This window comes from Epinephelus moara, chromosome 12 (assembly GCF_006386435.1).
Source record: "Epinephelus moara isolate mb chromosome 12, YSFRI_EMoa_1.0, whole genome shotgun sequence".
In the NCBI taxonomy this organism is placed as follows: domain Eukaryota; kingdom Metazoa; phylum Chordata; class Actinopteri; order Perciformes; family Serranidae; genus Epinephelus; species Epinephelus moara.
The window spans coordinates 13626323-13640625 of NC_065517.1; the positions used below are offsets into that span (position 1 = coordinate 13626323).

The 14303-nt window shown below is 39.9% G+C and overlaps 2 protein-coding genes across 2 annotated transcripts; one reads left to right on the forward strand and one right to left on the reverse strand.

The window, feature by feature from the left end:
* The first annotated feature begins 14 nt into the window (after positions 1 to 14).
* On the forward strand, positions 15 to 9136 carry tatdn3 (TatD DNase domain containing 3). The gene is made up of 10 exons (XM_050058150.1): positions 15 to 205; positions 490 to 522; positions 806 to 879; positions 3072 to 3156; positions 4139 to 4201; positions 5613 to 5722; positions 6290 to 6345; positions 6437 to 6549; positions 8319 to 8399; positions 8487 to 9136. The coding sequence occupies exons 1-10, from the start codon at positions 149 to 151 to the stop codon at positions 8649 to 8651; spliced, it is 837 nt and encodes a 278-aa protein (XP_049914107.1). The 5' UTR covers positions 15 to 148; the 3' UTR covers positions 8652 to 9136.
* Positions 9083 to 12265, reverse strand: LOC126398650 (spermatogenesis-associated protein 45-like). Its single transcript, XM_050058151.1, has 2 exons — positions 11938 to 12265; positions 9083 to 9221 (listed from the first exon to the last, which is right to left on the reverse strand). The coding sequence occupies exons 1-2, from the start codon at positions 12176 to 12178 to the stop codon at positions 9202 to 9204; spliced, it is 261 nt and encodes an 86-aa protein (XP_049914108.1). The 5' UTR covers positions 12179 to 12265; the 3' UTR covers positions 9083 to 9201.
* Positions 12266 to 14303: the final 2038 nt, after the last annotated feature.

Sequence of the window (14303 nt, forward strand, 5' to 3'; positions counted from 1 at the left end):
TAATATTTACCCCCCCGGAACAACACTCCTAGCGTCGCAGGAGAGTTCTGCCTCGCTGCTAAAACTATGTTTACGAAGACAAAATGGATAAATATCGCAGTTTTTCGATATAGTTTGTGCTCTTAGCTCTTGTTATTTATTTTTTTCAATGGAGTATGGCTTCGTCGACTGTCACTGTCATATATCAGCCAGTGAGTTTGAAGAGGTGAGCACCAAGTTAACTGTCCAACATTAACATTACATTTAAAAGTATTTGGGCCTCTATAAATCCATCGCAGACTACAGATACATTGAGTATAAGTGTTACAAATATTCATATTTAAAAATTAAAGCTTCTTGTACGCCACAACATTTATAACACCTACTGTTGTCTGTCACAGTATCATTACAGTTATTTGCTACTTTTTCTCAAATTAATTCATTAAATATGTAGTTTTTGTTATTTTTATCATTGCTTTGCCACTGTGCAAACATTTTTTGTCTTTGCAGGATCTGGAGGATGTGATCCAGAGGACCACTCAGGTAAGCTATTAATTCATCTGCACAAGACAACAGAAATGTATCACAAACAACATACTGCAGTGCTGGACTGAGCAATACGGCTGAAATCAACACAGTTATATTTCATGGTTGTTCACTTATGTGCAACAGACTGTGTAACAAGATCTTAATATCCTGATAGTACCATGATGGATATGAAGCCATGCTAACCCATTGATCTATGAAAGAAAAGAAGATGAGCAGTGTGTGTGTGTGTGTGTGTGTGTGTGTGTGTGTGTGTGTGTGTGCACACGTGTGAGCGCAGGCCGGGGTAAGGACTCTGGTTGCAGTTACAGAAGAAGTCAGGGAGTTTGACAGAGTTCTCCAGCTGCAGGAATGGTCTGTATGTCTTCAGTGTTATGTAATCCGTCCTATAGTGTCTCATAACCTTAAATTATATAGTGTGCTTTATAGGGAAGGGACAAAGGACTGATGCAGTAAAAGCATAAAACCCAGAAAACTATAACTTAAGCAGAAATTCACATTTTGATAATACGGTTGGGAAGTTTTAAAACTATTATATAAAATCAGGGGGAAGAAATGCAAACTACAGATTTGTGCAGATAACATGAGTTTAAAACAGCAAGGACCTCATGACAATATGTCAGACTGGTGCATAGAAAAAAAAGAAAGTCAAGCTAACAGTATCCCGATCAAGAATTTCTACTGGCATAATACCTTTATTTATTTTATTTTTTTGATTGAACTTTTATTACACAAAAAACATTTCCATGTTTAGATCTTTTACGAGAGCAAAACATTAAAGGAAGACAGTGAAAAACATAAAACCTCAGCATGAAAATAAATCGCATAAAAGAAACAAGCAACAAACTTAGAACGAGTAGCAAATTACATCAAACAATGATTTAACAGTCTTTCAGTCACAGGACGTGTGTTCAGTGGTCAAATAGTCTTAAGTCCTGTTTTTATAATTTTCCCTGCTCATTAAATACGACATAATCTAATTATTAAATTAAGGAATAAATGAAAGGGAATACAATATTTCCTCTGCTAAATGTGTGTTTAAGGAAAATTTCACAAACAAAAAGAGGATATTCAGGTATAATGCTGCCCTACAAAGGCTAAGTGCAGTTATGCTGTAATAGAGAAAATGGTTTCAAAGTTTTTTGACTGTCCATCCAAACGTGTTATAGCTACAAAAGTGTAAATGCATTTATTAAACAGGTATTCATAAATAATTTTTAATGCATAAAAACAATGATCAATGATTTGACCTATGACCCCAACAATGCACTAAAATTTCAGTTACTGCATCTTGCATTTGTATCACCTTTAACAGCTACATAGGTAATGCAAAGGCAAAGAACATAATTACAACTTCAGTGTTTTACCTTTTTTAGTATGAGGAAAACTGTTTTCATTTCTTACCAGCTTCAGTTCGTATTTGTTTCATTTATAGATGTGTGTTTTAAAAGCAGTAACAGAAAGATGTACCTAAATTAAGCTTATTTTACATCATCATCATCATCAACATCGTCGTATCACTGATCTTGCTGTGGTCATTGTCAGGTTGTCAGTGATTTTGTTGTTAGCATTATCCACATACACACGTTCACCATTAGCTGTAATATGCTCACCGCCGTTGTAGTGACTAGCCTATACATTAGCCGCTACTGGTTGCTAATTGGTTGAATTGTTTGGATGTGTACTCAGAGAATTACTCCCAATCTTAACCAGTGCTGTCGACCATCATTCGTTTATTTTCTCTCAATAGCCCATAATGTCCGTATAACTTCCAGTACCTTTAAACACAAACTTCACTTAACAACAGCCATGTAATTTTACTCCGAGCACAAAACTGTTTGCCTCCTTACATCAGCAACACCTGTGCTTACTGGGAGGAGCTTAAATACCATGGCTTGCCTCAGCCTGTGATATAAGCCAGCTAGTGGTGTGGTGGGATAATACATTTCACTGGCCCAGTAGGAGCCCAAAACCCCAGGAACCCAAGGCAGAGCACAGTGACTAAATTGACTGCTATTTGCTTTGGGGTTTGGTTGGATTTTGTAGTTGCTACAGTCTTTACACCCTATTTTCTCTGGAAGAGAACAAGATTGAACCAGGAAATTTTGTCAGTTCAGCCATAACTCAATTTTGACCAAAATTATAGTTACTCTGGTGTGCATGCAATTGTTTTTCTTGGTTTGTCTAACTCCCTCATAGACACACTTAAACATTTATACATTGTATACATTTAAACTACAGAAATTCTAAAAGCTAATTGTATATTTTGCATATTAACTCACAATTAACTGTAGTAACTGCACCTATTGGATAAACATAGGCAAAAGTATTTAGTATTACTGAAAGAAAATATTAAAGTACAGTGCCTGAAGCTCCAAACTGTACAATCAGTAAGTGTAGAACTTTTGTAAATGTACTTGCTCACTGAAGTCACAGGTGCACAATGTATAGGATAAAAATGTTTCCATTGTCTCGCAGCACTGCTCCCAGCTGGATAACACTCTATTTATTATTCAGGGTGTTACTTTTGGATTCTTTTCTCACAGTTATCCAGATCTGGTGGCTCCATGTTTCGGCCTTCATCCACTGCAGGGTGGCGGGGGCCCCGAGCAGCGCAGTGTGAGGCCTCAGGTAATAAAACAGTCTGCGCCTCATCTATCTTTTGATTGTGTTACTCAACAGATTCAGAGAGTAACTGTACCCAGGCTGGTCAGTGGTGTCCCAGCTGGGGAAAACAGGAGGTGAGGGAGTTCAGAGTGTGAGACAGAGGGAGGGAGGGAGGGAGTGTTTCTGAGGCCTCTGGAGGAGATAAAGGTGTATTTGTTTTTTTATTAAACTATTACTGAAAGTACAAAAATGTGTATATTTCTCTTAGTAGCTTTGATTTAACATTTTAAAGTATGGGCTTTGATGTTGTTGAAATAGGGAGTTGTTTCTCAAATCTGATCCTGTTTTGAGTTTTAAGTTTCATCTTCTACGTTGAATAATCCAGCAGCAAAACTTGGCAGCCTACATTTAATCATTTCCAATATCTTGATAGTGTGTTAAAGCAGGTCAGCTGAGCCAGGATTAACTCTAGTGTTCTGATTGATGGAGCTACTGACAGGGTACACTTATACAGGCCTACTATAGAAGCACAAAGTAGAGATAAGCTCACAAAAAATCGCCATAATTTTTTATTTTCACTGTGATTTTTACGTCTACATGCAGCCTAAAGTTATTATGTTTTACTGCTGCAAGAAAAAGCTGTTCAGTCTTCACCAGTTCCCAGAATGAAAAGAAAAATGTGGAAAAAATCCAAACAATCTGCTTCAGAGTTTCTAAAAAGTGCCTAAAACAAAACTAACATTTGTTCAGGTTCATGAGAGAGTCAAATGTAATTAAGATGCAAATGGCCTTTTTTAAAAGTAGGTTTAATACATTCACATTTGTTTATTTCTGGAAAATGACTGAAGATAAGTAAGAATTCTTTCTGTCTGTAGCTGCACAGCCATTTTCTGTAATACACTTTCTACATACGACAGACAGCCTGTCACATGTAAGAGGTTAAACAGCTGTATGATTAAAACACAAAAGAATCTTGTGGTTCTTAATGAAGATTTATATCCCACAGGACCTGGATGCTGCCCTGCTGCAGTTCTACAAACACAAAGAACGCATCGTCGCTATCGGAGAGGTAGACTGCACACAAACTCTCGTTGGACCTTTATACTGAACTCTTCTTACTTATTCCCATTTCTACAACAGGCTTAATACAACATACTTGACACACTGTGATACAATACATGCCTAGCCCCTTACTGTCACCTTAACCTAATCCCTCTTATCTTGATTCAAGTCTTAACCGTCAAACAGTCCTTCAGAGGAGTGAGGACAGGACAAAATGTCCTCAGTCTCAAGGTCTAACACTCAAATTGTTCCTCACAAGGATACCAGGTCAAGTGCAAACTCACACACATAATACACCACCATTTCACACACATTGTTGCTTCTGTTGTATTCCAAGCCAAATCTAAGGTTTGTCCTATTTACTGGAGTAGTGAAAAACATTTGCATTGCATAAGAATCTTATGGGATGGTAATAATTATTCCAGATGTTGATCAAACTGGCAGGCGTTACCAGGGTAACTGAGTTATGGCCTGTGAAAAACTTAAAATTTTGATTGCAAAATGTATGAAAATATTAAAGAATGGACTTAATTTTTTTTCTTTGGCGTATGACCATGGTATAAGCAGAATAATGTCCTTAGAAGTGTCCGTAATAAGTGACTGACGCCTTACCTAGTACACACACACACACACACACACACACACACACACACACGCACACACACACGGCTGCCTTTAATGTGACTTCTACTGAAGTAAAGCAGATTAAACTAGTTAAAACTCTCATGTCAACTCCCACCCTTTCTCATGCACTTACACAATCACACACACACACACACACACACACACACACACACACACACACACCGCCTTCATCCTGCGATAGTCTCTCATGCTGCCTGTTGAGGAATGTGTGTGTTTGTCAGAGCAGATTTCAGGCATCACAGGGCTAAGTCAACAGTCCCAGAGTCCCGTTTCCATAACTGTTATTTTTATGGATCGTGTTGGCGCAGCGAGTCCCCCTCCTTGCTGCACTGAACACATTGTAGTTCATCCACGAGTCTATAACCACTTTTCTACATGTGTTTTTACCTCAGCTGAATTTTTCTTCTCTGCAGCAGAGCGGTCGACATGAGAAACTTAAGTCACAAAAATAAGAGTCTAGGCTCGACAGATTTTGTGACAGATTTGCCTTTTGAAATGGACTTGATTAAGCGCTGTGAGAAGCGACTCACTTGAGACTCGACACCCTGAATGACTTGAGACTTGAAAGCAAAAGTTTGGACCTGTAAAACTTTTAACTTATAATTAATGTTTAAGCTTTTCAAAAGATAGTTAAGTGTCTCCGACTGCACTGGACAGGAACGTTTGAGCACCGCGTCATTTTAATAAAACAGGATCAATAATACAGCCCTGACAGTGTTGCTAAGGGCTCTTGGAATATGATAATTAATGTCATTGACTTCTCTTGTTTCCAGATTGGCTTAGACTTCACGCCATGGTGTGCTCCCACTCAGGAAGACAGAGACGATCAGATGAAGGTCTTCGTTAAACAGCTCAACATTGCCAAGGAGCTGGACCTACCTGTGTGAGCACAGTAGAATAGAGACACTAATATTATACTAAGGAATAGTATGGTGTTTGTGTGTGTAATTGAATATCTGTATTTTCTGTTGTTGGACTTTGATCTATCTGCATGACTCCCTACATGTTTGTACATTTACTTTCTCCAGTATTGGAGAGTAGCAGCACCCAAAGTCATCAGCACACTAAGCACACAGAGGAGGTTCAGTCCTGCCTTGCAGCTGTACTATGGTCTCTGTACAGGCTCAGTCAGCAGGTTGAATATAGACACACCTGCATCTTTTCACCTCTATTTTACTGATTGTCCTGCAGCTGAATCAGGAAGGCTGGTTTGACTGCATTTGAACCTGATTTGCATAGAAGCATGTGATAAGAAAAAGTGCTTCCACCACTCAGCAAACTTTGTGCCATGATAATGATTATACAAGCAGTGAGTGATGACAGGTCATGTTTGACAGGAAAATCAAAGGGTGGAAAAGTAATATAATAACAATATATTCAAAATTCTCCTCCCCCCCAAAAATAAAAAATCGTAAAAATAATATGTCTTTTGCTTCCTGTTTCTGCACAGAAATGTCCACTCACGATCAGCTTCTAAGGTCACCATAGCAACCATAAGAGAGCAAGGTGGGTGTCTCGTTTCATTGTGTCTTTTTGTATATTCATATGGCTGCTAAAACAGACATTTGGACATCATGAGTTCCTGATTTTCCGTCAGGTGTCAGTCGAGCTCTGCTTCATAACTTTGCGGGGAAGCCGTCAGTAGCTCTGGAAGGTGTGAAGGCCGGTTTCCTCTTCTCCTTCCCACCTGCTGTCTGCAGGAACCACCAGGTAGGTGTGGATTCACACCTCTCATTGGTTTGATCATTTTGGAAAGAAAGCAGATTAAGTATTTTACAAGCCAAAGAAGTAGGCATTTTGAGCCCTGTGGTCCGTCATTAATGCTGCACAAAGATATATTTTATGATTAACATTTATGGTTACATAGTTAGGTTAAGCCTTCAGGGATTATACTGTAATGCCAAAAATGACTGAAGTTAATATGTGTATATGTAGCCAAATATGTGAATACATCATCATCAAAATGATCTTTGGTCTCACATGAATGATCAGCTGCTGCATGTGTGCAATAGAAACGTCTCCGTCTGCATTTCTGTTAAATCCATAAAACTTAAAGTGAACTTTGGCTCATCTGCAGTCATATAAAATGTACAGATGCAGTCGAGTATGTTCTCAAAGGAAAAAAAATCACTACCAACTTGTGTGACAGCCTTTAGCCTTGGTCACTAAAGGAAATGGATGATAGTTTCTCTTAAGGTAACAGTCGGATCAGCAGAAGGTCTAAAAGAGGCCTCGAGGTCAGGCTACTTGACCGTTGTTATGAATGCACTCCATCTATCCTCTCCCAGTTGTGGCGGGGGGAGTACAGCTGCCCAGATAAGGGTGCGTAGCCGGCTCTGTTGCCATAGCTCCCAAGGTTAAAGGGAAGGGAGATTGCCTTGTGCGCCACGCACAACAGACAAGAGCCTCTGTTTAGATATGTGCATTTTATAAGAGAGAGTCAAGGTGATTTAGAGCGAGCCAGGTGAGTGTGTTTGTTGTAGAAACTTCACGTAGCCACAGACTGGGACAGATAACCTTATTAGGGAACGTGGAGCAGCTCACAAGAGAATGCTGTTTGGGTTAAATACAAGAACTGGGCAAGGACACCCTTAGAATCTGTGGACGGCATACACAGTGTTACACTCTGTGTGTTGAGCTGGGATTCTCCTTGGTCGAGTCTTCATTACACACTGTGTGTGATCCATCAAAGTCTCCCAAGGTCTTCTTCAGCTATTAAAGCATCAGCTCTGAATTCCTTCAACAATTGAGGGTGCTAGTTTTATCACTTGGATGGAGAATGGAAGTAGAAGAGTGATTATTGGAGAAGTATTAGCAATACTAGTAAGTAGTGATGTAGTGATTAAAAGTTTTAAACAGAAGTGTTAGTTGCAGTATAAGCAGTACTATTTGTGGTAGCAGCACTAGTATTTGTACACTACCACGTTTTAACACTTCATACGTATCATATCAGTGTTTCTAAAGTGATGTGGTTGTGATTAGATGTATAAGACCTAACTTTGTCATCAGGAGGAGGAGGAGATGGCGGATGGCGTGACACCAAAGTGAGACAGCTGCCAAGCTCTAGACCACTGTTAGAGACAAACAAATAAAACTGGGTGTCTTTAGCGAGACATCAGTGGCGTTTACAGCCATGATTGTGGTGCTAAATCTGGGTATTTTAAGCCAAAACATGAGCATCTCCTAACCATGATCAAGTGGTTTTTGTGTCTAAACATAACAACACATTAACTGCAGCATTGTTGAAATGTAATGAAGTGTAAAGTTTCAACATACCGCTACATGTTTGCAGAAACATACAATGCCAACATTTATTCTGGCTGTTGGGTTGCAGTATTAGTAGCGATAATAATTGCAGTAGTACAGCATATTTTTCTTTGGTAGCATGTTGGCTGTAGTGGAAGATAGAGGGTAAATCTGCAGTACTGACTTCAGCTGCATCAGGTCATTATAATAAGTGACACATTTTAATACTACAGAGAGACAAACTGATCAAGCAGATCCCACTGGAACACATCTGTCTCGAAACTGACTCTCCTGCGCTGGGGCTCGACAAGCATGTAAGTTTAAAATGATCAAAACTTATCATGTTTAAATAAATGTAGAATGTAGAGACAGTTTTATTTTCTTGTCTTTCTGTGTCTCAGGTGAGAAACGAGCCCTGCAACATCACTCTGTCCTGCCAGTACATCGCTGATATCAAAGGTCTGTCACCAGAAACTGTTCAGCTCGTCACTGCGCAAAATGCACACAGACTTTTCCCCAAGGCGCTAATGCATGGACAGGTTTCTGAAAAGCAAAGTTTGAGCTGAAGGTGGCGCCAGAGGCAACTTTAATTAGAAATGATTTATGCTCTGTTTGGAAAAGTTAGCATTGTATCACTATAGGCTGTTGGACTCAGCGGCGTCCTGAGCTTAATGCTAACTTTAGCATGCTAACAATTAGTTTTAGCACACATTTACAATGTTGCTAATGATAGCATGTTAGCATACCATATTAGCATTTAGCTTAATGCACAGCAGGGGCTGACAGGGATTTAGTCATTAGTTTTTGAGGTATTTCATGAAACAAACTGTTGCACATATGGGACGTTTGACCTGCTAGGGGCTCAAAGTAAAACAATAATATTAATAATAATAAGTCATCAGTAATTCATCCTGATTAAGGATGGTTGCTTTTAAAGACAGGCAGAAACAAACACACTTGTCATCAAACATGAGTTATATGAATATTACACCTTATTTTATTATTGTATTATGGTGTATTGTGTTAAAAGAAATAAAACACTGGAAGTTGATGTGTGGCAAGGTCCCATTTATACTTGTTGTATTAGTGTGTGAGGTCTCGTCAGGCTGTATCCGTCTACACCAGGTGTGATTCATCTGAAAGAGAAGAAAAGAGACATTACAGAAAGTTCAAATAGTTTTGTTGTTTAACATTTCTGTGAGATTAATATAACATAAACCACCCTGACCAAAATAATCAGAAATAATTTCATTCTGTTGAGTGAAAACAAAAGTCACCCCGCAGGGCATGGTCAGGCTGACTGCTTATACATTTGGCTTTATGAACTATGCTTCTTCCATAATGAACTCAGATCTTTAAGCTGGACTCCAATAATCTTGGAGCAGACCTTGATAATGCTGTTGAGACTGTTTTTTATCTTTCACTGACAGCCCATTGAACCAACATACAAATGAAAATGTTTCTATAAAAGAATGATAAAAGTTACTTAAAATAACTTTAAAAACACAAACAGAGTTGAGCATCATCAGCAAATGGATTCTTTGTTGTCCTCTCTTAACGATTGATTCAGTATTTGCGTCAAATTTAAGCTGATTGTCAAAAAAATGATAGCTTGGGACATGTGACCATGATTTTCAAGCTTAGTAATAAATCTTCCATCTTCCATTATTACTGACTTACATTAAAGGAGCTATATGTAAGAAATCTAAATATAACATACTGATCTCACCAACAACAATAGTACGGCCAGAATATTTGCATTTTAAAAAAAAAATTACAGTCCTCAAATCATATTTATGTTTTGAATTTGTGTTTTGGCCTGTTGCGCCACCCACCGCTGTCTACCAGTCACACAGTCAGTAGAGTCTCAGCATCAGTTACAGTTACGACTGAGCTACAGCAGCACGGCAAGCAGCATTAGCAGTGTCCTGGTACATAGCATTAGCAGCCGGCTCCTCATGAGCTGTATCCTGGCAGCAGCGTTAGCAGCAGAGAAGCCGGACTTGCTCGAACGGTCCGCTGGAAAACTGAAGATCAAGGACGCGGCGACGCAGCACTGCCACGGCAGCCGCCCGTGGGCAAACAAATCAGTCTCCAGCGTGCCGCTGTCCAGCAACCTCGAATCTGTAGGGGAGGGGGGGCGGACACGACTTGCGGCAGTATTTTGAATTTGAGTGCAGTAACCGTTTTGGCCACATTCTTACATACAGCGCCTTTAAGCTGCATGCAGGAGCTGTTTTAAAACAGCTGAATTCTTAATGTCCTTGTAAGGTTCTGAGTCAAGAAAAGGAATTTGTTATAATCCAGCTCGCCTACAGGGTGAGTGTACTAATGATTAACTTCAAAAATATTTTTTTTTCTGAACTTCTAATTAAAAAAATACATCATTCTTTAAAGAAGCATAAATATCACAGCATAGCTTTGAGTTCTGTCATGAAAAATGCCTGAAATCATGGGTGGATTATGAGACAATGGGCCGCCGGGCACAAATATGCAAAAGGACCCACCACCTCTCCTACACAGAAGCAAGACACACAGATTTGTGTCTCTTTGTGGTCATTTGTGTCCCTTTAAGGTGTATTTGTGTCTTTTTGGTCATTTAATGTCTCTTTGTAGTTCCTTTGCATCTGGCTGTGGTTGTTTTGTGTCTCTTTAGCCCCTTTTACACTGCCAGATTTTCCGCGAATGTTGGGCCATTTTGCCGGCAACCTGCGAGTGTTTAGACACACAGAGCCGGATTGGCGAGTTGATCCGAGTCGCCCAATTTTCTGCCTCGTGGGGTAGTGATATTGGCGGAACCTTTTTAGTTTAAACAGACCAAGGCGGCCTTCCGCAACGGGAGGGGCTGTTTGTTGACTTGTGGGAGGAACTGTTGATGACGCCGCACGTGCGACCCACTGGTGGTGGATAAACAGGAAACAGCTGATAGTAGGAATTAGCTAGCAGCTAATAGCAAGAGAGAAACACAAACCTGACAGACACTGTAAAGATGAGCAACTGGGGAGACAAGGAATTGCGTGCCCTCCTTGTCCTTACAAACGAAGAGGCCATTAACCGTCAGCTGGCGGGGACGGTGAAGAACGGGCCGACTTACAAGAGAATTGCCGAAGGACTGACTAGCCGCGGCTTCCCTCCCACGTCACTGTTTACGTCTAATATTGAGCTACATGTTTTGTTACTTGCTCACGCCCTCCATTGCCCCGAAAAAGGCACATTCTGTATAAACAAAAGTAGGTAGGCGGCATTTTGCTGCACTCCCCGATTTTGTTTCTATACTGCCAATGCTGAAAAAAGACTGATTGGGCTTTCCTGCAAATTCTCCTATCTAAAAAGGGCTTCTGAAGTACATTTGGGTCTCTTTGAAGTCAAGGTGTGAATCTTTGAGGTCATTTAGTGTCTCTCTGGGTATATTTGTTGTATTTCTGTTGTTTTTTGTTTGTTTTGTGTCTCTTTATTGTTCCTTTGTATCTCTTTGCCAACTTTTTTTGCCCTTTGAAGTCATTTTGTTCTTTAAAGGCCTATTGTGTCTTTTTTGTGTTGTTTTGTGTCTCTTTGTTAATTTGATTTTCCAGGTGACCAAGGGGGGGCCTGACACTTTGGCCCCTGGGCCTGTGCCAGGTACGCCCACCCAATAATGTTCAATCAATGGAAATATTGATAATATAAAAATTAAAATCTACCATGATGAACTCAAGACCACTCCCCCTGCAGGTACATGTATTCATAATGATTTAATTAAAGTAATTGACACACACACACACACACACACACACACACACACACACACTGTAGTTTCCTATGCAGACATTAGGTCTACAGGAGTCCGTAAAATCTCTAAACAAGCCTTCTTACAGCTCTCCTCGTAGTGCCTCCTCTCCGGAAGCTTGCCGGGGAGCGGTCGCTCGCTGCAGGCCGCCCTGCGCTGCGGTCCGGCGGTCAGAGCGGTGAGAAGGGCCGGGCTGGTCCGCAGGTGGCTCCGGTAATGTCTCCTCTCGGTCCTCTCCCAGGACTGCCGGGGGTTCATCTCCACCTGACACCACGTCTCCCTCCGCAGGTTCAGCTCCAGTAGAGTCCGCTCTGCACACTCGGACATTATGTTTTTAGGGTGTGTTTTTCCTGTTGTAAATTATCCAAAGTGTAGTCAGTTTGTGATGCTGCCGTTTCCATGGCAACGGGAAACTTGAAGAAGCGTGTCTGCGCGTCCCAAAGATCTTTTATGTTTGAAAGAGGAGTTACTCTGAGTAAAGTTTAAAGTACAGCCTGGAGTTTATTACTGCCTTTGTCTTTTCTTTTAATCATTTGGAGCTTTGACACTCTGTTAACTTTTATTTCAACATTTTTGCCATTCTTTGGTTACCGTTTGCTCTTCTTAAACGTATTGAGAAAGAAAGGTGAAAAAAGCTATGACTGTTTTTCCTTTTAAAATACAGACTTAATATACCCAAAATCATACTGCAATTTCTCATATGCCATAGATGTTTTAACACAAAATATCTCCTTACAGCCTACTCTTTGAAAACATTACTAACTCTGTTGACATAGCCTATCCATTAATGTGGTATCTTTTAGTATAAAAGAAACGTTTTCCTGCAGGAAAGTGGTTGTCATGTGATAATGTGTGTAGTAGCCTATTAATGGCCAATATGGCAGGATTCATCACACTGTTAGAGTAAATTAGTTTTTTCCTCTTGGTACCTGAAAACAGTGACAGAGTGAGACCTTACTTCACACACTCATCTTTTCTAATACCACAGTAACACTGGAGTCAGAGGTTATGTGTTACCTGATCTTCCTGAGAACACCTACATACAACAGAGGGTCAGGTGCAAACAGTAATATTTGTTGTAGCCTCAGTGGAACAGGACTGTACAGATCATTTTGTTTCCTTTCTAACAAATATCTGTCATTTAATACTATTTAAATATTTATACCAGCCTTTTATTGTGGTCTTTGATGTCCTGTTTTGGGCTTTCCATTCAGATGTTAACAGTCATTTATAGAATTTTTCTCAAGAAATCTCAGACTATGAAACACAATGGAAAATTGTGTTCAATTTTAAAATGTCAACATTTAGTGGCATAGAAATTGTGCACCATAAATCAGAGAGTATAGCTTCAAAGAGGAAATTAAACTATATTAGGCTTTTTTGCCTTTATTGACAGGACAGAGGGTGAAATGGGGAGACAGAGAGAGAGTGGGGACTGACATGCAGCAAAGGGCCGTAAGCCGGATTCAAACCCGCAGCTGCTGCAGCGAGGCAATGCCTCTGTACATGGGGCGCTGGCACTATCCACTATGCTACCGATGCCCCTGACTTCCAGTGTTTTAATTTCTTACAGTATCTTGCTGCAGTGATGTAGAAGTGCACTCCAGGGTGTGTCAGTACACTGTGACATCACCGTGTGGTGTGGCTGCGGGTGAAACAAGTGATTTCAGGTATAAAATGTAAGTGTCTGCTTTATCATGGTTAACTGACCCTGACCTTATACATTGCTAGGCTTGTGAGAGGAGCTCCAGACTGTCTTCAGGAAGATTATGAGACATTATGAGACAACATTCAACAAGATAGGCAGCAAAATGTAAAGTTGCTCTTTAATGTTAGATTAGAACGTGGCTGCCAGCATTTTAATGTCAAAAATCACCATGTTTAAGTCACAGGTTTCACTTTTTTGCACACATATTGACAAAACAGCAACATTTCTGTATAATAAGCATGCATTTCTTGTGGGATCAGACTTCTACCTGCAGCTTGTACCCGCTGCACTGGAGTGCCACTGGGTCAAACGATGATTAGGATTAGAGCAGATAACAGCCTGAGCACATGGTCAAGCTAATTGGGGTATGAGGACCGAGCAGCGACGTCACAGTCCTTAATGGCACCTGACAGGGAGCACACGGGCTTAGATTTGTCATTACTTTATGTATTTGCTTCGTTACTTATTTAATTATTTTGCATTTACATTTTAGCGTATAGTTGATCATATTTTCAAGAATAAAAAGCGTTGAATGCCATGAGCTTAAACTGAAGTGAAACACATATTTAACATGTACAAGCAGGCCTCAAATAGAAAAGGACATATTCATAGAATGTCTATTAACTTTTAAATAATAGTTTAATATTGCTAAATAATAATATTTCAACTCAACTCAAATTTATTTTTAAAGCACATTTAAAAACAGCTCATGTTGACCAAAGTGTTATACAAAAGAGACACAAC